Source organism: Crinia signifera, chromosome 3 (genome assembly GCF_055691185.1).
Source record: "Crinia signifera chromosome 3, ASM5569118v1, whole genome shotgun sequence".
Classification (NCBI taxonomy): domain Eukaryota; kingdom Metazoa; phylum Chordata; class Amphibia; order Anura; family Myobatrachidae; genus Crinia; species Crinia signifera.
Genome location: NC_139219.1, coordinates 276,689,027 through 276,715,424, shown reverse-complemented (window position 1 = coordinate 276,715,424; position 26,398 = coordinate 276,689,027). Strand labels below are relative to the sequence as shown.

Below are 26,398 nucleotides of genomic sequence, written 5' to 3'. Positions count from 1 at the left end.
TATAAAGAAGCCAAAACCCCACCAACAGAATCTGGTTGTTAAGATGTTCAGCTTTTTTGCTTTGTGCCAGTTTTTTCTAGAAATGTTTTACCTTGTTGAATACCCAAAGTATGGACAGCCATGTGTATTGTTCCATGTACCCTGATACATAATCTGATCTTCTGTGCTCTGTTTCCTGCTTCCCTGTCACTGCTCTTCCTGTGCCTCGCTGACCTATGAACTCTCCCTACAGCTTGTCTGAGTCTCCCCTCTTGGGTCATCATTCTGACAGTGCCAGGTGATTCTTCCTCTCCTCTCTCCTTGCTATGTGCTTCCTTTTAGTCTGCATGACGGTGGCTTTCCACTTAACCTTTCTTTTTTTTGCGTTAAAAATAATAATAAAAAAAAATAATAATTTTTTTCAAGATGCTCCATGCTAATCTTGTATTTAAGTGTCATCCTAAAATAGTCCACCTGTTGGATGACAAACACATACATTGCCTTGCCATAGCTCCACTTTTCTCTCTTCTTTTTTTTTTTTTTTTAAGGTAAAACACAAATAGTCCAGTGTATACAAAATGTGTTTCTTTGTTTTTGTCAGCCTTGCAAAGATGCTTATGTGTTACATTTTTAAAGTAGTGTTTTGATTCCGCTAACCGTACATTTTTTTGTTTAACAGTTTTGTTTCACACATGCTTTTGTTTGATGTGGCTTGTTTATTTTTGCTTTTTGTGGTTCTTTCATTCAAGGCTCAAGAATAGTGCCCAGGGCTGCCTATTGTACTGTATTATGCAGATCGAGGATTGGCTTGTGTTTTGGTTTTGTGTTGAATAGGGGTGTTATAATGTAAGCTGTACTCAGTGTGATTGCTTATTTCCCTCCCCATTCAGGAGGCGGTCTATATCTTCTTTCCCAGCCTCACATGATTGTCCAGATGCTCAGGCAGGAGGGAACAGGGAAGTCCGTGTTCCAGTTACAGCCCTGCACTCATTTGTAAGTATATAATACTGTGTGTCTTCCATGTGTTTTCTATGATCTACAGTGTGTTATTGGGGTATTACTGAGGTCAATGATGAGAAGTAAAAGGTCTGAATGTACCAGTGTTCTCCCAAAGCCCATTCATCTCCCAGCAACCTTTATTCACTGTTTGGTACCATCACACCTCAGTTATGCTGTGTTTGGTCTGAAAGGTTGCTGATACTATTGGATGTGCTCTGTGCCACATGTCTGTTAGTGTAAGGCTGTGTGCTACTGCACCAATCCTACACCGGAATAGGACAAGGAGTTTGGGGTTGCAGGCAGAATCTTATATGGTGCGTGATAACAAGTTTTCAAGCTGAGACCTCATTTTGTACTTTGACTTGCTCTGTTGTTTTATGTTCTGCTCGGGTGCAGTGATAATAATAAAAAAAAAGTTTTATATGCTTTTTATTTTATTACTTTTTTATTTTATATTTAATTTTTTTTATGGGTTTTAGTTCGTAAAAGTGTCATAGCTGGAGGCACTGATAATTTAAAACGCACTTGCATTATAATATATATATTTAACCTTGGTTGCACTTGTATATTTATTATTCTAGGATGCCCACGATGGTGAGGTCAATGCTGTGCGTTTTAGCCCAGGCTCCCGGTTATTGGCTACAGGGGGAATGGATCGACGGGTTAAACTGTGGGAGGTAATAGGAGGTAAGACTAAATGTCCTTCACTGCTGATTTCATACATCTTCTGTTCACTAGTATTTTTTATTGAAAAAAAATATTTCAATCGGTTATTTGAAACTCTGAACTAGAGTGAACAAACTTCTATTGACTGAACATATTTTAATGATTTTTAAGATATATATATATTTTTTTTCTAGAAGTTTCATGTGGTCAGTGATGAGAAGTAAAAGGTCTGATTGCATTGCAGTCCCCCCTGCAGCCAAAACGCTCCCAGCGACCCCTGTTTACTAATCTGGCTCAAGCTGTGCCCTGTTTGTTTCCAGGGTGTGCTGACATTCCTGAGATGACCTATATCCTGTGTCCATGAGCTTTAGGATACATAACAGTGGGTTATCCCACATTCTCCTCTTGTTTGGAGCGTGGCATGCAGGGATGGACAGTACGCGCAGTGTATGATCTAACATTGGTAAACTGAGACCACATGGAATATTCTTTAGTGTTGGCTTAAGTTGTTATATGTAAATCTCTGCTATGGTAGTTACACATGACTTTTGTTGTGTTTACAGATAAATGTGAGGCAAAGGGCTCTCTGACGGGCAGCAATGCTGGAATCACCAGCATAGAGTTCGATAGCGCTGTAAGTACCATTATTGTTGTAAGATCTACATTTCCAATTGAATCAATACTTTATATTGTAGGTACAGTAAGTGGGAGGTGTGTGTGCTTTTCTTTGTGTATGATACTGGTTTCTACTAGGCAGCTCGGGATTTTCTAGCTGTAGCGTACTGGGACTTATAGAGATTGACCAGCAGAATTGTGTAGGACTCACAAATGAGTTCCTCTTCCTCCTTTTGTATAGGGTAGTGGTTCCCAAACTTTTTAGAATCCCGGCACTCTAGAGTATCAGGATTTTATTTTTCACAGCACCGCTAGGCTAAAAGATTCTTTATTGAGAAATGTAAAAAAAAATATTTAAGTTGATTGTGTTTAGATCATACTTAGGGGTAGATTTATTAAGCTCGATGAAGTGATAAACTGCCTGGTTTTTATCACCAGCTAATCAACTCCTACCTGTCATTTTTCAAACCAAGCCTGTAACTTCACAGGTAGGAGCTGATTGGCCGGTGAGAAGAACCAGACAGTTTATAACTTCACTGAGCTTAATAAATCTACCCCTCAATTTGAATTATGTGGTGATGCACAGGAGTCACTTCTGTTTGACCACATTTTTATGATTGGCAGGTATCAGCACTGATTTTGCCTATTATTTTTACCATAATTAACTATAATTGGTTCTAGACCACCAACCAGAGGCACCCCCGCAAGCTTACTTATGCACACAATTTGGGAACCACTGGTATCGGGTACCCTGTGGACTTCCATGTATGAGTTCTCTTAATCATGATTAATACCCCTCCACAATATATATATATATATATATATATATATATCTCCCTCTTCCACTATATAGTGTATATGACCTTGTTCATTGAACCTGGGGGGTGATTCTGGTTGGCTCGCTAAGCAGCAAAAGTTCACTGCTTAGCAAGCCTTGTAATGCTGCCCGCCGGGCGTGCAAATGCACGCCTCCGCCACTGTCTGCACATCTCCGCACACATTGTGTATTGTGTGAATGGATGTTTTGCAAAAACATTCATTCGCAGGGTAGCGTATGGGGACAAAATCATTCGATGGTCGATTCGATTATTCCCCTGCTCGCAAATCAGTCTGGGCTGACTTAGAGTCTCTGGGTGTGAGAACTGGGCGGGCGGCTGACGTCTGCATGCGCAGGGCAGAAACAACGTATCCGGTGTGAGCACAGTGGGGACCGACGCAATTAGAATCAGGCCCCTGCTTTCAAGCCATGTTGCAGTGAATTGAATCCCTGTTTAAACCACAGGCTGGACCCCAGATATTGCTTGGGACTTTTCCTTCTGCCGGCACTTGAAAATGACGACATCGCATATTAATAAAGCAAATTTTTTTTTTTTTTCAGTGGCTGTGCACATAATTGAAAAGCAAAGTGTTTTTCTTACATTTTTTGAACTCTTTTGTGCTATTTTCTGTATTGGAGGTTTTGTTTCTTTTAAGCATAAATGAATCTTGAAACAAAGAAAATAGTATGAGACACATGCGCATTAGAAATGAGGTGGAACCCACAATTTAATGTAGTAAATAGAACGTTACATAAACACTGATTGACTGCGCAGGGCTGGGCCCACTCAAGCTTGTAATCTAACTTGTCATACCATGGACATAAAAACAATGACTCTGTCCAAGGTTATGTGGGGCCAACCATTGAGTTTCAAAACACTTTCTGGTCATGTTAATGTCTGCTCCCCTTTTGTTCCTACAGGGCTCTTACCTCTTGGCTGCGTCAAATGATTTTGCAAGCAGAATCTGGACCGTAGATGACTACCGCCTTCGGGTAAGTTCGGCATTATTTAGATTATATCTGGGTTACTTGTATTATACAAAAAAAGGAAAGTCTATGATGATCTGTAAAAGGTCTGATTGTACTGTGCTTTCCTTATACACCAAACTAGCTCCCAGCAGTATCTCTGAATTCCTGTCATGCTCTAAGTACGTAGTGACTGGTTAATGACATTGCTGACAAGCTGGATAACCCAAATGCCACCTCTCCTCCAGTAATAGGAGCTGTGGTTGTGATGGGCATCCAACAGAAGCGCCGGTCATGATGGAGTCTGGGGTGTATAAAGGGGACAATATACAGTGCGTGATAACACATTGAGTCTGAGACTTCTGGACGTAGCGCAACTAATTCATATCATTTATTGATTTTTTTTTTTTTATATATATTTAATGTTCGAAGACCTACACCTAACTTTGAGGATAATTCAGACCTGCTCACTAGGCTGTGTACATTAAAGGTTGCCCCACTCAACGCACACCTCCCGCTGCCCGAATCCCCACAATACGATGCGAGCGGTTGTATGAGCCAACACATGGGAAAAATTATTTGATGGTTTCTCCTCATCTAATGATTTTTCTTCTGTTCGTTCTGAAAAGTAATCCTGGACTTTTCAGATGACCACTTTCAGAGGAATTTGGGACCGGCGCTGAAGTCGTGTGACGTCAGCTGCCCGCCTCAAGCAGACAAGGGCACGCCTGCGTTCTGACGGGCCTGTCCATTGTTTCTATGGGTGTGCCCACCCCCGTAAAACACCAGGTGCCCACCCCGTAATGCACCATGCCTGTCAATCAGGCAGTGGGCGCCCCGGCAAAAAATGTGCCGAAGGCGCTCGCTGCGGGTTATGTAGATTCCTTCACTCCCTGTATGTCCCGTTTGGTTTGCTGTGTTAGAGGCTTTATGACTTTATTAAAATAAATGCAATTTTATTAAAATTGCGATTGATGAGGCTTCAAATATTATTAGTTTTTGTCAAATTAAACAGGATTATTCAGATGTGCAGTTAAACAATCCTTGCTAAGATTCCTGTTTGGTATGATATATGTATAGAGCCAGCGCATCTGTAAAGAGGTTCATATTAACGTTACTTCACCTTAATCAGTGGCAATAAAGAAGAATGGAGCTGTTGCCTGGAGAAATAACTCACGTCATGTTTATCTATTGTCTATACTCGCTACAGCATACATTAACTGGGCACAGTGGAAAAGTTTTGTCTGCTAAGTTCTTACTGGACAACGCTCGAATTGTGTCAGGAAGTCATGACCGGACATTAAAACTCTGGGATCTACGCAACAAAGTCTGTAAGTAAATACATTCGCATTAGGAATTGGATGGAATATCAAGAGTCTGTATATGATAAAAATTGTGACAAGGATATTCTAAATAGTTGTGGAGCTCTGAAGTAGTGTCAGATTTTCATGTTTACTGTAAGCTCCCGTGTTCCTCTGTTACTCATTTTTATACTGCAGTTGTAGTAATGTTTATTCTATTCTATATGATCGTCAATACGTTTTAAGTGCACCATTTGCCTGGACGTTGGGGAAGCTGCCATTTTCTGGAATGAAGAAATATTAATAAGTGGGCATTACACTATCAGATCCTTGATAGAATATCATGCCTTAGTGAGGTCTCTTTTTCGTCATGAATGAACCTGTATTTAGATGTGGGTACCAAATTTGGCTGCTGCCGCTACATGTAGGCAGCAGTAGGTACACTTGTCCAATATATATATAAATTTCAGTTATGTTGACGCTTCTGTGGTATTACCTGACTTTTGTGGTGACTCCCACTCAAGCGACATGCTGCATACTCTTTAATATTTGGTTATCCCACAAGTGACCGCCTCTATGGTGTACATGCCTCATTTTATGCCCCCCCCCCCCTTCTTTTTGCCTCTGCTCTACTATAACCTTTCACTACTGATACACATTTATTTTCCTGAGCTATGAAGACAATAAACACGCTTTCAAAAATTCTGTTATGATTATTTATTTTTCTTCCCTGTTACCTACAAGTGAATAATGTCATAGCATCACCAGGGTCATATGATGTTGGTATCTATCTATCTATCTATCTATCTATCTATCTATCATTACGTTTAGGTAGACGTATTTGGCGTTAACGTATAAATGACATGTGGTGGTTCTGAATTTGCCAGGTTGCACACACAAGATCCGGCTATCCTTCCTATTTTGGGATATCCACACATGACTAACTTTTGCGACATTGAGCATGGACAGACGCGTTTAGCATACTGTAATACTACAATCCATTTGATGGGGAAGATCTGATACTTTAGTTTTTCATATTTCTTTGCATAGTGAAGGCAATCGGAAAGAACAGCTCATTAACCCTTTGAGTGTCAGCGTTGCTGATGAGCAAAATATCCTGCTAAAAATGCCAGGGTTGGAGTTGAGGAATACGAATCACTTTAGTTATTGCCGGCAAATGATCTCAAGTCAATTAGTTGGAGTTAAACATTGTGGCTCAAAAAAGAACAGTGGCTGTAAGCCACGCTGGCATTTTTAGCGGCTATTTTGCATACCTCTCACAGTAACGTTGGAACTCAAAGTGTTAAGGATTGAGCTATCCTAGCCTGTTCATATTAAATGCTGAAAAGTTCCTTCATTCATCTTTGCTATAGAGCCTAAAGACAAGTTTCTCTATTCGTTGAAAAAGGGGGGGGGGGGCTGTCAGATTGAATATGTGCTGATATTTCCCGACAGTTTAATGGTACATATCCCAATAAAACAATTATTTCAGTGATAACTGTATTTCTTGCGTCCGCAACAGGACTTGTGTTTAAACCAACTTCTATCCACTTTTATATACGGTGAAATAAGAGCATAATGTTACTGTGTAGTTTAGCCACCAGCCAGCGCTATGCACAACCTCCCCTTAGAACGGGCATTCTAGTCTGCTGCACATTTGCAGGTAATATCTCCAATCCCCAGCCAAGGACCATTGCTGGTCAATGTAAGCAGATCCACATACTGTGGGGCCAATTCAGACTTACTCGTAGTGGGCTGAATTCAGCCCCTTTCCGATGTTTGGGGTTTGCGTCTGCGTGTTTATGTGCATGTGCAAACCCCCGGCGGCGAGCGGCTTTGGATCGTTTCACACTTGCTAAGCCGTTCGCTCCAGAGGGGGGCGGGCATGGACGGACACTGGGCCAGAGCAGGGGAACAAGCAGCGTTTTATGTTCATTCCCCTGGGAACACAGATGAGCCAATGCCTGCTCGGGGCGGGCGAGCGAGCGTTAAATGGTTGATGACCATGGAATGATTTATGTCCCCTTTGGCCACTTATGAGGTGATGTGTTCTCATACACATCCTTTCGCATGCGGGGGGCGGTTTGGCGTGGCAGCGAATTGCCCGCTTGCTATGCAGCAAATATATGCTGCCTCGTGAGTGTGTCTGAATCAGGCACTGTGCACAGAGGTGGGAGAAAGCAGCTGCCACACCAAAGTTATTAGCAGGTGCAGGTCATTACACAGGGTTCTCCTGAGCTCTGGACTTCACTGGGTAAGAAGCTGTGGTCCTTCATGTGTTTCCCTGCCTTAATTGTCTGACTGTTTCCTCAGAAGGTGTGTACAAGTCTGAAATGGAAATATATTTTTGATCTATCATTAAAATCCATGAAATATTTGGCACAGGTGTAAATCTATACTGGTGGTGGTCACATTTATATAGGTGACAGAATATATAATAAAAAACACCAGAGTGTGGTCAAAAAACACCCAATATATTACAAGAGTTTATAAACCAAATTTTAAATAACGGCATCACTTAGAAGCTAGGTTATAGGTATTTCAAAATAGGCTTAAGTATAAGAAGTTTTGCCTTTTTTTTTTTTTCAATGAGAGACTATGGCATAGTGATCCAACATCCAGGCTACATAATGTACAATGTCACAGGATCGAATCGGACCCCTCAGGACCAGAACATATATTAAAAACTTGAACATCTGGGAACAGGCTTAAATATAAGCTTCTGCTTATCATTGTGCTGCCATGGCTCAAAAGACCGAAGCCACAGCTCAGCGTACGTACACACACACAAACCCCCCCCCCCCCTTTGACCAGCATCACTTCATTCTCTATTATTTAACTGTAAGGATAGCAAAACTGGAGCCTCTTGTGTACAGTGATCTGTATCCTGAAGAAGGGGTCGCCGAACCCCGAAACGTTAATCTCACGGGATTAAAAATATCCACCTGGTTTACTATCTCCTAGGTCTCCGAGTGCCACTTCTTCCATTTAGCTATATTTGGGGGGTTGCCAGCCCTCGCAAGGAGGCACCGGAGCAGATACCAACAGACAGCACAGGTCCTCCCTACTGTGTGTGTGCATGTGTGTGTATATATATATATGTGTGTGTGTGTGTGTGTGTGTGTGTGTATGTGTATATGTATGTATGTATGTATATATATATATATATATATATATATATATAAAGATGCACAGAGAAAAACCGCACTCCACTTGATATCCAATTTGTTGGGTGCCAGATCCCATATTCAATTACACAGCCAATACTTCCTCATCAGAGAAAAACGACATCTGCACACCAAGAATGCTCGTCATTGATTTTTTAAGCATATTTTTGCAAGTCCATAATTGAACAATACTTAAAAACACATGGCAACATATTGCATAAGGAAAATAGCAGTGGGTCACTTATCCTTAACGGGCCATCACCATAGTGCCCGTGGAACTCCACGCTGGTCCCAAAACCAATCTGCTCGACAGCCTGTTTCGGTGGGAGAACCACCTTTTTCAAGAGCACAAACATAACTGAGCAGTCACCATATAAATAGAGCGCTGAGGCCCGCCAAAATCAGAACAATAAGTCTCACCTGTGGTCCAGAGCTCACTAGCCGTCCAAACACATGTAATATAACCGCTTCCATTGCAGTGGAACGCACATCGCGGCGCGTGACACGCACGCACTTCCGCTTCCTGTGTGCGTCCTGAGGCCTCTTCCCCGCCTGCCGTTTATCGCCATGGTGCTTGCACACATGTGGGACAGAGAGCTCCAGAGCGGGGACCACAATCTGTAGCCCACATCCTGTGCTCAATCTGCGCCATCAACATATGTAGAGCGAGCGGCAGCTGGAACGCAAGGCAGTCGGCCGTGGAACGCACGGCCATCTTGCCTGCTTTATCCATTAGCTGACTCGTCAATGCTGCACCTGAATTTCGGCTGGACAGGGTTAAATAACAAATCCACATGTTTGGCCACATTATTCAAGCATGTACTGCAGGATAAAGAACATGTATCCAAGGGAAAAAATATTCAATAGCTAGTACCACATAGTAGAGACCTACTACTGTAACTGATCTGGCAGACCCCAGAACCCCGACTTTGAGCAATTAAAGTGAAAAAACCAGCCACCATCAAAAAAAAGTAAATAAATGCAAATAAACATCATATAAACTGACATCCATCACCTTATAACATATATGGATGATATAGGTGAAAGTGTCACCCAAGAACAGTTCAATAGGATACACAATCACACATATTGGTAACAAAAACAACAGTATCAGTATATTAGTACCCATGCAAGTAATTCCACTTAGAGGAAAACATTTAAGTTAAGTTCCTCATTTAGACCAGAGGGGTTAAGTGAATTTAAATCATATATAAATTCACTTTCCTTACGTAGGAGAGTGAGGTGACGATCACCTCCCCTTTTAGGATTCTTTACATGGTAAAGGGGCATGAATTTAAAGTCCTTTATAGTATGCCCGGCATCAAAAAAGTGTCTGGCGACCGGTGGTGTAGTTTGGTCCCGGATGGTCATTGCTTTTTTGATAGAGGACCGATGCATGCCGATCCTCTCCTTAAGCATCCTAATTGTTTTGCCGATGTATAAATATGGACAGGGGCAAACAATTACGTACACAATGTACTTGCTCTCACAGGTCATGCGATGTTGTAGCCTGTATTTGTAACCTGTTGAAGGGTGCTTAAACTGTTCTCCCAAAATAAGATGTTGACAATTCACACACCCACTACATTTGTAAGCTCCATTCTTCATACTCAACCAGTTGGTATTGTCGGGAGTATAGCTAATATCAGAATAAGTAATTTCATCCTTCAGGTTACTACTACGTTTGTAAGCGAAGAGTGGATATTCTTGACAAAACTGGCCCATAATTGGGTCAGTTTGCAATATGTGCCAGTGTTTAAGGACTATTTCTCTTAATTTAGGAGATGCAATGGAGAAAGTCGTAGGTAGTATCATCCGACTGACAGTCCTGTCTCTTTTCTCCTGCTCCAAAAGGATGTTCCTGTCCATTTGTAGGCATCGTTTGATCGATTGTTCCACCTCTTCTTTATTGTAGCCCCTTTGGAGAAAGTCATTACCCATTTTGTTGAGCTCTTGGGGTAATTTGCCTGCATCCGAAGTGATCCTCACAACCCTGAGCAGCTGGGAATATGGCAATCCGCGCTTAAGCGGTAATGGATGAAAACTCTCTGCTCGTAATACAGAGTTAATGTCTGTTTGTTTTTTATAAACTGAGGTTTCAAAATTGCCATTATTAATGCAGACATTAACATCCAAAAAACTAATTTGTGTGGGACTACTTGCATGGGTGAATCTAATGGTGCCAGGTAATACGTTAAGGTATGCCATAAACGAATCCAATCTCTCCGGACCCCCCGTCCACAGAAAAAAAATATCATCAATAAATCTTACATATGACAAAATAAATGGTGAAAAAGTTCTGTTATGTAAAATAAAAGATGTTTCATAATAATGCATAAATAAATTTGCATAGGCCGGGGCCATGTTTGACCCCATGGCCGTCCCTTGTAATTGCAAATAAAAAGAGTTGTCAAACAAAAAATAATTTTTATGCAAAATAAATTCAATCAATAACAGAAAAAATTCGACCTGGGGGCCTTTGAAGATTGGATTCATGGTAATCACTCTCCTGATTGCCTCTATGCCTTCTTTGTGGCTGATGTTGGTGTATAAACTGTTGATGTCACAAGTGACTAATAAACAATTCGGAGGTACTGAGTTGAGGTTTTTAATGCGTATCAGAAAGTCTGTGGTATCTTTCAGAATATTGTCAATATTCTGTACCACTGCCTGTAAAAAGAAGTCAACGTATTGTGATAAATTTTGACACAGGGAGTTCCTAGATGAAATTATTGGTCTCCCCGGTGGTCTATGGAGGGACTTATGGATCTTGGGCAATATATATAACAATGGGGTGACTGGGTGAGGTTGCTGAAGAAATTCAAAGGTGGCCTCATCAATCCATTCATTAGTCAACCCCATTGTTAGAATGCTCTCAAGTTCCTTGCTGTACCCAAAAGTTGGGTCATATCGTAGGGCTTTATAGCACGTTGAGTCGGACAGCTGACGCTGTACCTCTTCAACGTAGTCATTTCTATTTAGCACGACCACGCCACCGCCCTTGTCGGCCGCGCGTATTATTATCTGCCTATTAGTTTTAAGGGATTTGATGGCGCTTCTTTCTTCAGGACTTACATTGGAAAATGAAAATTTTTGTTTAGTCATAAAGGGGATCAAGTCATGTCTAACCACCCTCATAAATGTGGCAATGGAGGGATTAGTACAAGGTGGATCAAATGTGCTTTTCTTTTTAAAGATTTTTTTCTCAGCTACAGTATTGCCATGTGTGGCAAAATGATCTTTTAATTTAAGCTGTCTTTGAAATCTATGAAGCTCTACCTCACAATTAAAGGTCTTCTGTTTATGGGTCTGTACAAAAGACAGACCTCTAGCCACTACCTGTTCTTCAATGGGTGATAGTGTATAATCTGAGATATTAAATACCGTCATTTCCCCCTGTTGTATGGGGGTCGTTGCGGTTGATCTCCCTTTGCGGCGGCTCCGCCTGCATTTTTTCCTTTGTTTCTGGCCCTGGAGTACCCTCCCTCTTTTAAAAAATGGGCGCTGGTGTTAGCAGATGATTGATCTGAATCAGATGTTTGTGATTCAATATCAGTGTATGGTCGTGTTGTCCTCCTTCTCCCTCCTGGACGTGGCCTCCAAGAGCGGGCATTAGTTTGAGAAAATATCCAAGGATACACTCTCACCTCTTTGTAGTCATCTCTGACTTTTTTATATTTGTTTTTTTTAAACGACAGTAATTCCTCTTTAAAGGAACCTACTGCACTCTCCAGTTTGTTTAACCATTCAGAGGATGTGTCATTCCTAAGAACCTCCAGTCCCTGTTTTTCACAATCACCTATTTCTTTTTCCAAATTAGCAATGTCAGTGTTCACCTGTTGAATTACTAGCACCATTAGATCCAGGCTACACTGGTTAAGTATATGGCACCACTGTTTACAAAAGTCTTTATTATTTCTACCAAGGGTAGGCTGATTTTTGATCCTAAAACCCCTGGGAATGAGTTTCTCACGGTGGTATTGTGACAGTGTTAAACCATGCAAATTTAATTCCACCAATCTTTTCCTCATTTTCATTAAATCATCGAATATCTCCTGAGGACTATCGACATCAAAATGCAGTGAGTCGGTATTAGAGAATAAAATTTGCTTAATGTCCTTTTCCAAGAACCGCTTTGTGCCAGCCAGATCATTAGCATCCAGATCCATTTTTGTGCTCAGATGGAATGGTAGTATTTCAATTAATTGAAAAAAGTGAAAGAAAAAATACCCAAAAAAAAGTATATACAAAAGTCTATTTACATCAAACAACACTGTTTGCAGGTGCTGGCTCCACATATAGTAATTATACAAAGATGCACAGAGAAAAACCGCACTCCACTTGATATCCAATTTGTTGGGTGCCAGATCCCATATTCAATTACACAGCCAATACTTCCTCATCAGAGAAAAACGACATCTGCACACCAAGAATGCTCGTCATTGATTTTTTAAGCATATTTTTGCAAGTCCATAATTGAACAATACTTAAAAACACATGGCAACATATTGCATAAGGAAAATAGCAGTGGGTCACTTATCCTTAACGGGCCATCACCATAGTGCCCGCGGAACTCCACGCTGGTCCCAAAACCAATCTGCTCGACAGCCTGTTTCGGTGGGAGAACCACCTTTTTCAAGAGCACAAACATAACTGAGCAGTCACCATATAAATAGAGCGCTGAGGCCCGCCAAAATCAGAACAATAAGTCTCACCTGTGGTCCAGAGCTCACTAGCCGTCCAAACACATGTAATATAACCGCTTCCATTGCAGTGGAACGCACATCGCGGCGCGTGACACGCACGCACTTCCGCTTCCTGTGTGCGTCCTGAGGCCTCTTCCCCGCCTGCCGTTTATCGCCATGGTGCTTGCACACATGTGGGACAGAGAGCTCCAGAGCGGGGACCACAATCTGTAGCCCACATCCTGTGCTCAATCTGCGCCATCAACATATGTAGAGCGAGCGGCAGCTGGAACGCAAGGCAGTCGGCCGTGGAACGCACGGCCATCTTGCCTGCTTTATCCATTAGCTGACTCGTCAATGCTGCACCTGAATTTCGGCTGGACAGGGTTAAATAACAAATCCACATGTTTGGCCACATTATTCAAGCATGTACTGCAGGATAAAGAACATGTATCCAAGGGAAAAAATATTCAATAGCTAGTACCACATAGTAGAGACCTACTACTGTAACTGATCTGGCAGACCCCAGAACCCCGACTTTGAGCAATTAAAGTGAAAAAACCAGCCACCATCAAAAAAAAGTAAATAAATGCAAATAAACATCATATAAACTGACATCCATCACCTTATAACATATATGGATGATATAGGTGAAAGTGTCACCCAAGAACAGTTCAATAGGATACACAATCACACATATTGGTAACAAAAACAACAGTATCAGTATATTAGTACCCATGCAAGTAATTCCACTTAGAGGAAAACATTTAAGTTAAGTTCCTCATTTAGACCAGAGGGGTTAAGTGAATTTAAATCATATATAAATTCACTTTCCTTACGTAGGAGAGTGAGGTGACGATCACCTCCCCTTTTAGGATTCTTTACATGGTAAAGGGGCATGAATTTAAAGTCCTTTATAGTATGCCCGGCATCAAAAAAGTGTCTGGCGACCGGTGGTGTAGTTTGGTCCCGGATGGTCATTGCTTTTTTGATAGAGGACCGATGCATGCCGATCCTCTCCTTAAGCATCCTAATTGTTTTGCCGATGTATAAATATGGACAGGGGCAAACAATTACGTACACAATGTACTTGCTCTCACAGGTCATGCGATGTTGTAGCCTGTATTTGTAACCTGTTGAAGGGTGCTTAAACTGTTCTCCCAAAATAAGATGTTGACAATTCACACACCCACTACATTTGTAAGCTCCATTCTTCATACTCAACCAGTTGGTATTGTCGGGAGTATAGCTAATATCAGAATAAGTAATTTCATCCTTCAGGTTACTACTACGTTTGTAGTATATATATATAGACAGACCAATAATCCAAACGCGCTAAATGCAAAAAGATTTACACTATTGGCAGCCTTACCACAATGTCCCTAGATGGTTAGGGGACAAATACAACAATCTAAACACACTTGTGGTATGGCGCCTAAATTATGTTAATTTCAAGTCCATGAATGGTGTTTATCCGAAATAACATTAGGTGAAACTGTTGTTATTCTCCAGGTATTGTTTTATTGTTTCTCAGAAGTTCACAGGAAACAGGTAAAAACTCCCTGTTTACCTGTTTCCTGTGAACTTCTGAGAAACAATAAAACAATACCTGGAGAATAACAACAGTTTCACTTAATGTTATTTCGGATAAACATCATTCATGGATTTGAAATTAACATAATTTAGGCGCCATACCACAAGTGTGTGTTATATGTATGTATGTATGTATGTATGTATGTATGTGTAGCGGGTGGCACTCGCAAAATAAAGACTCTCAAGGCAGGAGTATACTTCAATATTAATATATATATATATATATATATATATATATATATATATATATATATATATATATATATATATATATATATATATATATATATTATACACAAGAGGCTCCATCTATCTAAATTATTTATTAATTACCAGTTATGTATATAGCGCACACATATCCAGCAGCATTTTACAGAAAATATATGAACATTCACATCAGTCCCTTCCCCAGTGGAGCTTACAATCTGTATTCCCTACCACATGTACAGACATTCTAGTGTTAATTTTCTTGTTGGAAGCCAGTTGGCCTACCAGTATATTTTTAGATTGTGGGAGGAAACCGGAGTACTAGGTGGAAAGCCACGCAAGCATGGGGAGAATTGAATCCAGTGCTGTGAGGCAGTAATGCTAACCATTACATGTCCATCTAATCAAATGTTATTAATTTCAGTGGACTCATTAAGTCCCATTGGTAACCATGTTGCTAATGGTAAAATACCAGCCTTTTTCACACACTGCAAATTATCGGTGCAAATTAAATTTCCCCTAAAATTGTGTAATAAAGTCTTTCATTATATAATGTAATACATTCTAAAATATTGGCTTATTACCATTCCTGATCCCTAGATGCTGGAGAAGATAATTGGCCTTGTACAGCATTAATCACTGAATAGTGAGTTTTCGCTATTCTGCGCATGCTGCAGTGTGCATGCGCGAGTGCTTAAACTGCGGTCACATGCTGGAAAATGCGACTGCAGTCTGGGTGACATTGATGCAGGTGGGCACGGTCTGGGCAATTGAGGCTTGACCAGACCATTTTCAGGGTGGTTCACGGTGAGACCGAACATGGAAGGCACTGTGCCTGCCGTTAACACTGCTAATTGAATACCGCAAATAACATGTAGCGTATGTTTGAATATATTATTGCACCCTATGACCAGCTGTAGGGGCAGTTTGCTTTTGTTTTGTAGTGAAGGTTTATTTATGAGAAGCGTGTGTGTTATGCAGATGAAATGGGGAGGACCGTACCCAGTATGTCAGATCGCTTGAAGGGCATATTGCTTTCGGTACTTCTGAATGTAATCCCTCTTCCTGCTGGACAGATGCATGGCCCCTACGCATTCTGGGCTTATTTTATAAAAGCCAGCCAAACAGGACATCACTATCTACACGCCACGTGTAATCAGCGCTAACTAGCATCGGCTGGGATTTTTAGTTCTAGGTACACGAGTAGTAGTAACTAGAATTGATTTAAAAAATCTTTTGTAGCTGCTTTCAGTTGTCATTTGTGCATACCTACAGATATATATGTAATGCTTTGTCTGCATCAGGGTATACATGGTGTTTCTTTTCTATGACATCAGGTATAAAGACCGTGTTTGCTGGGTCCAGCTGTAATGACATTGTCTGTACAGAACAGTGTGTGATGAGTGGGCACTTTGACAAAAAGATCCGCTTCTGGGACATAAGGTAGTAATGTCACTCTATACTTTGCAGTTATGACAAGTACTTGCTAACACAGATGCCTGACATTGTACATAAGTGTTTTGCATCCTACCATACGGGCCATGTGAAAATAGGATGTTTCAAACCTTTTATTGCAGTTTAAGTTGTCTGGTTGTTGAAGCCATTTACTGATCCTTTACACCCCCATTGTGGGGGAGGGGGGGGGGGGGGGGCAGCCATCCAATCTTCCTTTATCCCCAAAGGTATCTTCCTAATTCTGACTACCTCCACTTACATGTCTTACACTAACCTCTGCTCCCACCGGCTCAGCCTGCCCCTGGCCATATTCTAATGCTGGCTTACCCATTTATCTCAACCTAGCTCTCCCCATTAGACTCGTCTTGTCCGCTTATTTTTCTTCTAGCTTGCGAATGTTTCCTAGAACGGCGCCCAGATTTCCTATGTATGCTAACGTAGGTGCATCGCATGGGCCATTATAGCGGGATGCGATGCAATTTTATTGGTACTCTTTACCTAGCACGGCGCCCACGATGTCCATCGCGGTCATCGGGTGTAAAAAATCGCGGGCATCGCATGCACTACAGTAACGGGTGCGACGCGATGCCCGCGATTTCCCATAGGGATCAATGTTAAATTTTTCAATGGACGCGATTTTTCAGTTCAATGCCTCAATGCCCGCGATTTTGCCATAGGAAACAATGTTAAATGGGCCACAGAGCCCAAATAGCCACCCTTAGCAGTGAAATGACCCCCACAATTGTGAACGACACCCCACGATCCACGCGAACCCGAAGCGTGGCGAGCGTGGAGTTGAGAATAGAATAGTGTGGCGAGCGCAGCGAGGCGAGCGGACGCGGATACCGTCACAGGTAAACGCGGCCCTGCGCGGGCTTCACAGGTATCCGCGCTCGCCACACTATTCTATTCTCAACTCCACGCCGACGTGGATAGTGGGGGTATGAAAAGGTCGGAGGACGCGTACCGCCGCCACTCGCGGGCTCGCTGCGCTCGCCACGCTTCGGGTTCGCGTGGATCGTGGGGTGTCGTTAACAATTGTGGGGGACATTTCACTGCTAAGGGTGCCTATTTGGGCTCTGTGGCCCATTTAACATTGTTTCCTATGGCAAAACCGCGGGCATTGAGGCATTGAACTGAAAAATCGCGTCCATTGAAAAATTTAACATTGATCCCTATGGGAAATCGCGGGCGTCGGTCGCGTCGCACCCGTTACTTTAGTGCATGCGATGGACGCGATGCCCGCGATGGGCGCCGTCCTAGGTAAAGAGTACCATTTTTATTTTTAATGTAATTTTTTTCAATGCTCTCTGTACCCCACTGTATCGCATCTCATTGCATCGCACTTCCCGCAAAATCGCATGCAATTTTATAGGGTGTGCGATGCCATTATATTATGTATACAATAATATGATTGTATAGATTCTAAAAAGAGGTTTTACGCACCCCCCCCCCCACTATCCACATCACCCCAAAGCGTGGCGAGCGCAGCGGAATGCGTGCTCCGACGTTTTCATTCACCCACTATCTACGTCAGCGTGGAGTTGATTTTATATAGTGTGGCGAGCCACCGAGCCCGAAGCGTGGCGAGCGCATGCGGATTACTTTACATGTATTCCGCTTCCTCTCGCGGGGCTCGCTGCGCTCGCCATGCTTCGGCCTTGCCACACTATATAAAATCAACTCCATGCTGACGTGGATAGTGGCGGTATAAAAAAAGTCGGAGGACGCGTTATGCCATCCCTCGTGGGGCTCGCCACGCTTCGGGGTGGCATGGATAGTGGGGGGGGTGCATAAAAACTCTTTTTAGGACCTATACAATCATATTATTGTATACCTAATGTAATGGCATCGCATACCGTATAAAATCGCATGCGATTTTGCGGGAGATGTGATGCGATGCCCTGGGGCACACAGAGCAGTGAATAAATTACATGAAAAAAATCGCATCGCACATCACGTGGCACTAAAATGGCCCATGCGATGCGATTTCACTACGCAGAATAGCCCACTAAGCAAATAGCTTAGTAGGCGCCGTTCTAGGAAACAAGTACCGAATGTTCTGTTCAGCACTTGTCATGTGCCTTCCCTAATATGTACTTTATTTGACTGTTCTCTGTCTTTGTGCTGTACATTATTTTCCTACAGAATGTTGCGGCTCTATGCATAAACAGCCGCAATGATCATAACCAATACATTTCTGTGGCACTTTGATCTTCCAGAACAGAATGTATAGTACGTGAGCTGGAGCTGCAAGGTAGGATCACTGCGTTGGATCTGAACCATGAGAGAACAGAGCTGCTATGCTGCTCTCGAGACGATTTACTCAAGATCATCGACTTGCGTGCCAATGCCGTGCGACAGACTTTTAGGTAAGTAAGAAAGATACAATGACCACATCTGTGTGTCTGCAATAGAACCACAAAGCTTAGAATCCAAGTTGGTGATACAAGAGTAAAGCTGGGTACACCCTATACAGTATTTTGTCTGATTTGCCCTTTTGAGCCAAATTCTAAAATCAAATCATCCAGTGTGTACGCACCATTGCACGCTACTGTGAGTCATATATTGTTTTTTTGGGGGGGTCCTTAAAAGCTGCTCAATTTCAGGAGGTCTCTAACTATGTTTAGCACATTGTGCAGTGTGTTCGCACTGCCTACATTTATACATAGGTCGTTAACAACCAAACAATGCATGATAAATCTTTGACGTTTGTAAGATTGTACAGAGTGCATGCACTATATCGTTTGGCCGGGAGTTCAAGAGAATTAGTTAATTACATCACATCATTTGCCTGTCGTCTAGTGTGCACCTAGCCTTATATACAGGAGTGTTAGATAACACAGGGGTAGATGTATGAAGCAGTAATAAGGGAGAAGTGATAAAATGCCTGGTACTTACCGACCAATCAGCTCCTAACTGTCCCTTTTTAAAACCAGCCTGTAACAGTCAGGAGCTGATTGGCCGATGATCAAGTACCAGGCCCATTATCACGTCTCCTCCCTTACCACTGCTTTATACATCTACCCCACAATTCTGTATAGCTTGCACCTTGATAATTCCAGACCGATCCACTTCCTCATCCTAAGAGGAACGACTAATCTCAGACCTTAATAAATATATATATATATATATATATATATATATATATATATATATATATATATTAATCTCAGACCTTAATAAATATATATATATATATATATATTAATCTCAGACCTTAATAAATAAATATATATATATATATATATATATATATATATTTTCAACTCAATGATGCCGGCAAAGGGGTTTGTACGGCGAGGATGGTCAAAAACAAGCCATCCTCAACATCAAACCCTCGCCGTGTTCAATGTTTCGGCCTTAAACGGCTAGGTTCGCCATTTTGATAACCGCGCTCGCTGTTTTCACATCACTGAAAAAAACCAGCGAGGTGGAAATGGCGAGTGAAGGGGACCACGTTGAATACTTTGACGGCGAGCTATCGGCACTGCTTGCCGTATAGCTCGCCGTCAGGGGCTCGCTGCCCACATTGAATATTCCCCATAGTTTTCTAAAATGAGCTCTTAATAAACTTTAGGCTTCTAAATATAGTGTTCCATCATTTATATACAGTGTTGTAAAGTAAAATGATAGTAAAACATTTATGTAACTTTACAATATGATCTAGTTACCGGCCATCAAAATGAAAGAATAACATTGCAGTAATTTCAGCGCTGGCAGCTGCATGCACGGAGCAACACTTGAATTGCTCCTTTGGGCAATATCTAGTGGCTGCCAGCACGCACAGACTTGAGCAACAATCCCCCCCCCATAGAGTTAAAGAGCAGTGTTTAGCCTTTTATGATATAGGAAGTGCTGTCTTTCTAAAAAAAGTTTTGCAGTGACAGCTGGTTTAGGCTGATATCTTTTTATGTTTATGTTGGCCTTATACCCACTGGAATTTTGTTTGTGTGTTTACAAATGCAAGTTTAAATACTGGTAAAATGGCATCTCTAATGGTGTGTACACATGGTGAGATTCCTTTGCTACTCAGTTAAGATTCGATTGGTTTGCAATTTTTGCTAACTCATGTGCTGCACTGTCTATTTGGCTTTTAGATTTCAGCGGAAAGGGAGCGCGCATCGGCATCGATAGCTTAAAACCATGTTTGATCTCCATTCGATGTCTATGCGATATCAATTCGATTTTGACTATATAGTCAAAATTTTATGGTAATTCTTACCGTGTGTACACACCATAACTCGATTTGATGTCCGGTTGGTTGTACTTGAGTACAGGAGGTCAATGTATTTTCTCTCTTGACCTGTTTTGAACACGATGCAATGTGCTGAGGTGGCTCATCACAGATATGCATATTGCAATCTTTTGATTTCCGAATCCTATTTGTGTGCCATACTACTGTTAGAAATGCCAGTGCACATCACAGAATGAGCACCAGTGGGTATGTGGCCTTGTTTGAATTTAGTCTTTCCTGTAAGGTACATACAGTATGGCCAGATATATTGTGCTTCAAAAACTGATGAAATGTAGAGTGATAAACAGTCAGCCAATCAGCTCCTAACGGTCATGTTACTGGCTGGATTTGAAAAATGGTAGGAGCTGGTTATTTATTACGCTCTACTTTATCACTTTGAAGCTTGTTATATCTGGCACATAATCAGCTGTTGTAATTTTTGAGCACTATTGTGTGCAGATTATATATGTTATTCTACGTCTAACAACATAATCTGTCTCATTGTGTTTAGCGCTCAGGGATTCAAGTGTGGATCAGATTGGACTAGAGTAATATTTAGGTAAGTTTTATAGGCCAAACTGTGGGATGATGGTAAAGTCGCGCATTCTTTGCCAATGCGCTATATTAACGTATAGATGGGATTTTGCTGAACGGATTTGTTTTTGTTTTTTGAAGGTCATTTCTGAAAATAGGCATGGGACTGTCTGCTTTAAGTCAAATCAAGCTGATCTAGGTATAGGAGTAAATTTACTTAGAGAGGAGTTCTATTAAAGATGGAATGCCTATAGCAGATTTACCGGTACTTGTTTCCTAGAAGGGCGCCCAGTACGCTGTAAGCGTACAGGTCTATTCTCCGTAGTAAAATCACATCGCATTGCATCTCATGGGCCATTATAGTGCCGTGCGATGCGATTTTTCAATGTAATTTATTCACTGCTCTGTTGGCCCCAGGGGATCGCATCACATCTCCCACAAAATCGCATGCGATTTTATCAGGTGCGATGGCATGCCATTAGCTATACACTTGTATGACATAATGAGGTTTCACTGACCCGCCCACTATCCACGCCACCCGAAGCGTGGCAAGCGGCGGCGGAATGCTTTCTTCCGACCTTTTTATACCCCCCACTATCCACATCGGTGTGGAGTTGATTTTACATAGTGTAGCAAGCCCGAAGCGTGGCGAGTGCACGCGGATTACTGTATTCCGCGTCCCCTCGCGGGGCTCGCCACGCTTCGGGCTTGCTGCGCTAGCCACACTATATAAAATAAACTCCACGCCAACGTGGATAGTGGGGGTATGAAAACGTCGGGAAGAAGCATTCCGCCGCCCCTTGCGGGGCTCACTGCGCTCGCCATGCTTCGGAGAGGCGTGGATAGTGGGGGTGGGGGGGCAGTAAAACATCATTGTATGTCGTACAAGTGTATAGCTAATGGCATGGCATCGCACCCTATAAAATCACATGCGATTTTGCAGGAGATGCGATGCGAACTCCTGAGGCCAACAGAGCAGTGAATAAATTACATACAAAAATCGCATTGCACGGCACTATAATGGCCCATGAGATGCGATGCGATTTTTTCTATGGTAGCGTACGTAAGAAAACTGGGCGCCCTGCTAGGAAACAAGTACCGATTTACCTTTTTATTTATTTAGCTCCTCCTAGAAGATAATGGATTAAGGGGGTTATTCTGGTTCACTGGCAAAGGCAAATTCCTTCTCAAATGGGCAAAACCATGTGCACTGCAGGTGGGGCAGAGGTAACGTGCAGAGAGAATTAGATTTGGGTGAGTTATTTTGTTTCTGTGCAGGGAAAATGCTGACTGCTTTATTTTTACACTGCAATATAGATCTCACTTTGATGTAAAACCCCACCCAAATCTAACTCTCTCTGCACAAGTTACATCTGCACATAGTTTTGTCCATTTGAGACGGAATTTGCCTTTGTGAGTGAACCAGAATAACCCCCTAAATCTGGTTGCTATGGGAAACATCCCATCTTTAATAGAAATCTCATGTTAGTAAATTTACCCCATGGTTCCTTTTGCATATCTTTTTTATTTTTTTGCTTATTTTTCACCTTTTATTTGCATAACTTCTTGTCTGCTAGAAATAAGATAAGAGGATTTTAGATTATGTAAAATTAGTGCAGTGATAGTAGCGAATGTGGACTAGACCACAACTTCATCAGGTATACTACTTCTAGACTACCAATGAAATAGGTTTTTAGAAAATAATCTCCTTAAATTTACAAGTTGACAATAGTGTTAGACAGGAAAATGGGTGTGTTACATCTGTCCGCATTCATGATGTTGATATTGTTCAGAACGATGACATTAAAGATGTTGACAGTATGTAAATATGTCGACAGTGAGATTTCCCATTCAATCTTACTCTAAAGGCCCCCATACACTACGCGATTTGGGCACGATTTCACCCGATTCGGATGAATCGGGCCATGAAATTGGCCCAAATCGCATGTTTAAACATCCCCTCCGATCCGATGCGCGGTCCCGTGCGCATCGGGTCGGGCAGTCGGACCGGCTGCACATAAGATTTCCTAAATCTTATGTGCAGCCTCCGGGCAGCAGGGTCAGCGGGCGGGGGACACTGCGAGGGCAGAGGCGGGCAGTAGCAGCGAGCGGGGGACGCTGGAGAGCCGGGCAGAGTCAGCGGCCGCAGATGCTGGGGACCTGCAGGGGGTGGAGCTGGGCATGGTAACCTCTCAAATAATAGGGGGGACGCTGGAGAGCCGGGCAGGGGACACAGAGGCAGCGCGCGGGGGAACGCCGGTGAACCGAGAGGGAGCTGGGCAGTAGGATCGGGAAATCACTCTGCAGCTGCAAGGAAATAAAAACCAATACAAATGAATGGGCAGCCAGTGATTGGCTAAGAACTCTCTCAGTCAATTGCTGATTGGCTGAGAGCTCTCTCAGCCAATTGCTGATTGGCTGAGAGAGCTCTCAGCCAATGACTGGCTGCCCATTCATTTGTAATGGGGTTTTTTCCTCCCTTGCAGAGTGAGTCCCCCGATCCTGGCTTCTGCCCAGCTCCCTCATCGGTTCACCGGCGTCCCCCCGCGCGCTGCCTCTGTGTCCCCTGCCCGGCTCTCCAGCGTCCCCCCGCCCACGTCCCCCCGCCCGCTGCCTATTTGAGAGGTTACCATGCCCGGCTCCACCCCCTGCAGGTCCCCAGCATCTGCCTGGCTCTCCGGCGTCCCCCCGCTCGCTGCCATGCTCCCCAGTGTCCCTCGCCTGCTGATTCTGCCCGGCCATCCCCCTGCAGCTCCCCGGGAGTTGCATATGATAAATCGCATGGCGATTTATCATATGTAAAACTTGGCACATCAAGTGCCTAATCATGTGTTCCACTCCCGGGGGGCTGCCGGGGAAATCAGGTCCTACTTGTCCCTAGGACAAGTCGGGCTAATGTATGGGGGCCTTAAGCCTTAAGGCCCCCATAGGACAAGTTTACCTGAACGTTCCCGGGGAGGGCTCATATACGATTTGGCACTTGATGGGCCATGTTCGCATGCAATTTCATCAACATTAATGGGAAGTGTAGAGACTGGCAGACAGACATTTTGTATAATTTTTGAAATTATTAGGACAGATCGTACCAGTAGTATTTCATCTTCATTTTGAGTTTTAACCCTTTGAGTGCCAAGTGAATGTTAAAATGGGTGTGAAAATTTGCAAGCAAACATTTTTATTCATCATAATGTCCTGTAATGTTTACCTTAGGAAATATACCCCCCCCCCCCCACACACACACTTTCTTTTTTATTTTTCAAATAACATTTTTTATTTGAATTCCTATAACAAATGTGAGCGACGCTGACATTTTTAGCGGATATTTTGCACATCTCTCAGAAATGTTGGGCCTCAAAGGATTAAGAGAGGAATTTGCTACAGGAGTCAGGAACACTGTCTAGTGCAGATAAATTGGAGTATCCACAATATATAACGGACATTGAAACACAGGGAGATTAATTGGCTGATAGATGGGTTTGTAAACAAACAGCCTCAACGCTGTTCTTCGTTTAGAAGCTCGTGCAAGAGGAATCTTGTAACATTTTATTTGCCAATACAGTTTTTATTGTGCATGGACATCCACTGACCGTGGATTGTGCTTCGAATAAAAAGTTCAGTTCTAGAAGTGGATTGTGCTTCGAATAAAAAGTTCAGTTCTAGAACATATTATGTAGTTAAAGCATTTGGCCACTTTTAGGGAATGCCTCCTTTCAGTGATGTATCTGGTTTTCACCACACTGAAATTCACTTTTTATGCAGCTTATTCCATAAGCTTCAGCACAAACTGGTTCCGTGACTCTGTTAACGGGGTGGACAATTTTAGTAAGGGGTTGTCCAAAAGCAACTCCTTTTTTTATCTTTTATTCAGAGATAAATGTGCCTAACCAATATATTGTGTGCCTTCAGCCCTGATGGGAGTTATGTGGCAGCTGGCTCAGTGGAGGGGACTCTGTATTTCTGGAATGTTTTGACTGGGAAAGTAGAGAAAATACTTGGCAAGCAGCACAGGTAAGACGGTAGATTTGTTCACTTCAGAATGTTGATTTATCAAAACTTTTACTTTTAAAATATGAAAGTTATAGTATTGTCCATTTTATATGTATGGGGATATAGCAATACTTTATCTAGCACATTGGTTCCCAACCTTTTTTCTCTCCCGTACCCCTTGATTAGGCTTTTCGTTTGAGTACCCCCTTCTCTCAATTTTGAAATATCCACAGTACTTAAGTGTGGAGTGGAAGTGAGAGGTGTGAATGTCCTTACTCGTGTCTTTACATTAAGGCAGAGGTTCCCAAATACGTTCCTCAAGGCACCCCAACGGTCCAGGTTTTAGGTATATCCAGTCCATCAGACTGACTGAGTTACTGATTAAGTCAACTGTGGCCAAGTATGGATATATTTTAATACCTGGACCGTTGGGGTGCCTTGAGGACCGCGTTTGGGAACCTATGCATTAAAGAGTAACATGGGATTAGTGTGCGGTCAGGAATCTGGTTTGTCAGTACACAGCCAGCGGCCAGACAGTCTCTGGTGTTCCCGTTACCATCTGTAGGATTAATGCAGATTCTTCCTCCACCCATGTCAGCGCGGGGTAGATAATTGCTGATGTCTGAGGCCGTCACTCCCAGTGGATTGCTGGTCAGGAAAAAGCACAAGAAGACACTGCAGACAGAACCAGTGACACAATGTTGTTCATCTCCATGGCGATGGGAGACTTCTTCCGCCATCGGGAGACAACTTCTTCCACCATTACCAATATTATTTTCAAGTACACCCAACTGGTCTGCGGAGTGCCCCCAGGGTACAGGTACCCGAGGCTGAGAGCCACTGATCTAGTACAATATAGAATGTGATGGCTAGAATACGTTTTCTATGGGTAACACATCCACATTTCCTTTTTAGATGTTTTGATAAATTTAAACTAAGTTTATTTAGCATACTTGAAACTATATTACCCTAATTTAATGGTATTAAACCCATACTAAGGTGTTTGGTTACAAGGCCATACAATGGGATTAAGGATATGTTTAACAGATTTAATTCATCGTTTGTATATAAAGTATGTGCTGCAATTTATCCGTTTTTTTTTCCCCCTTTTCCTTACAGTTATTCTATTAATGCCGTTGCCTGGTCTCCTTCTGGTGCCTATGTGGTCAGTGTGGACAAAGGAAGCAAAG

The 26,398-nt window shown here is 42.4% G+C and overlaps 1 protein-coding gene and 3 non-coding genes across 4 annotated transcripts in view; all 4 read left to right on the top strand.

Moving 5' to 3' along the window:
• Nucleotides 1–26,398, top strand: part of LOC146064529 (autophagy-related protein 16-like) — a 26,930-nt gene continuing 532 nt past the window's right edge. Inside the window, exons 1-11 of the mRNA XM_083178112.1 lie at nucleotides 1–277; nucleotides 870–972; nucleotides 1,560–1,665; nucleotides 2,208–2,278; nucleotides 3,998–4,069; nucleotides 5,253–5,373; nucleotides 16,333–16,438; nucleotides 18,673–18,822; nucleotides 21,199–21,246; nucleotides 25,128–25,229; nucleotides 26,328–26,398. The exon at nucleotides 26,328–26,398 is cut by the window's right edge and continues 532 nt beyond it. Of these exons, the coding sequence (XP_083034238.1) occupies nucleotides 216–277; nucleotides 870–972; nucleotides 1,560–1,665; nucleotides 2,208–2,278; nucleotides 3,998–4,069; nucleotides 5,253–5,373; nucleotides 16,333–16,438; nucleotides 18,673–18,822; nucleotides 21,199–21,246; nucleotides 25,128–25,229; nucleotides 26,328–26,398 (1,012 nt within the window). The 5' untranslated portion in view covers nucleotides 1–215. The remainder of the gene's footprint in view (nucleotides 278–869; nucleotides 973–1,559; nucleotides 1,666–2,207; nucleotides 2,279–3,997; nucleotides 4,070–5,252; nucleotides 5,374–16,332; nucleotides 16,439–18,672; nucleotides 18,823–21,198; nucleotides 21,247–25,127; nucleotides 25,230–26,327) is intronic.
• Nucleotides 1,044–1,323, top strand: LOC146066003 (small Cajal body-specific RNA 6). Its single transcript, XR_014472806.1, has one exon.
• On the top strand, nucleotides 1,850–2,120 carry LOC146066002 (small Cajal body-specific RNA 6). Its single transcript, XR_014472805.1, has one exon.
• On the top strand, nucleotides 4,128–4,403 carry LOC146066006 (small Cajal body-specific RNA 6). Its single transcript, XR_014472809.1, has one exon.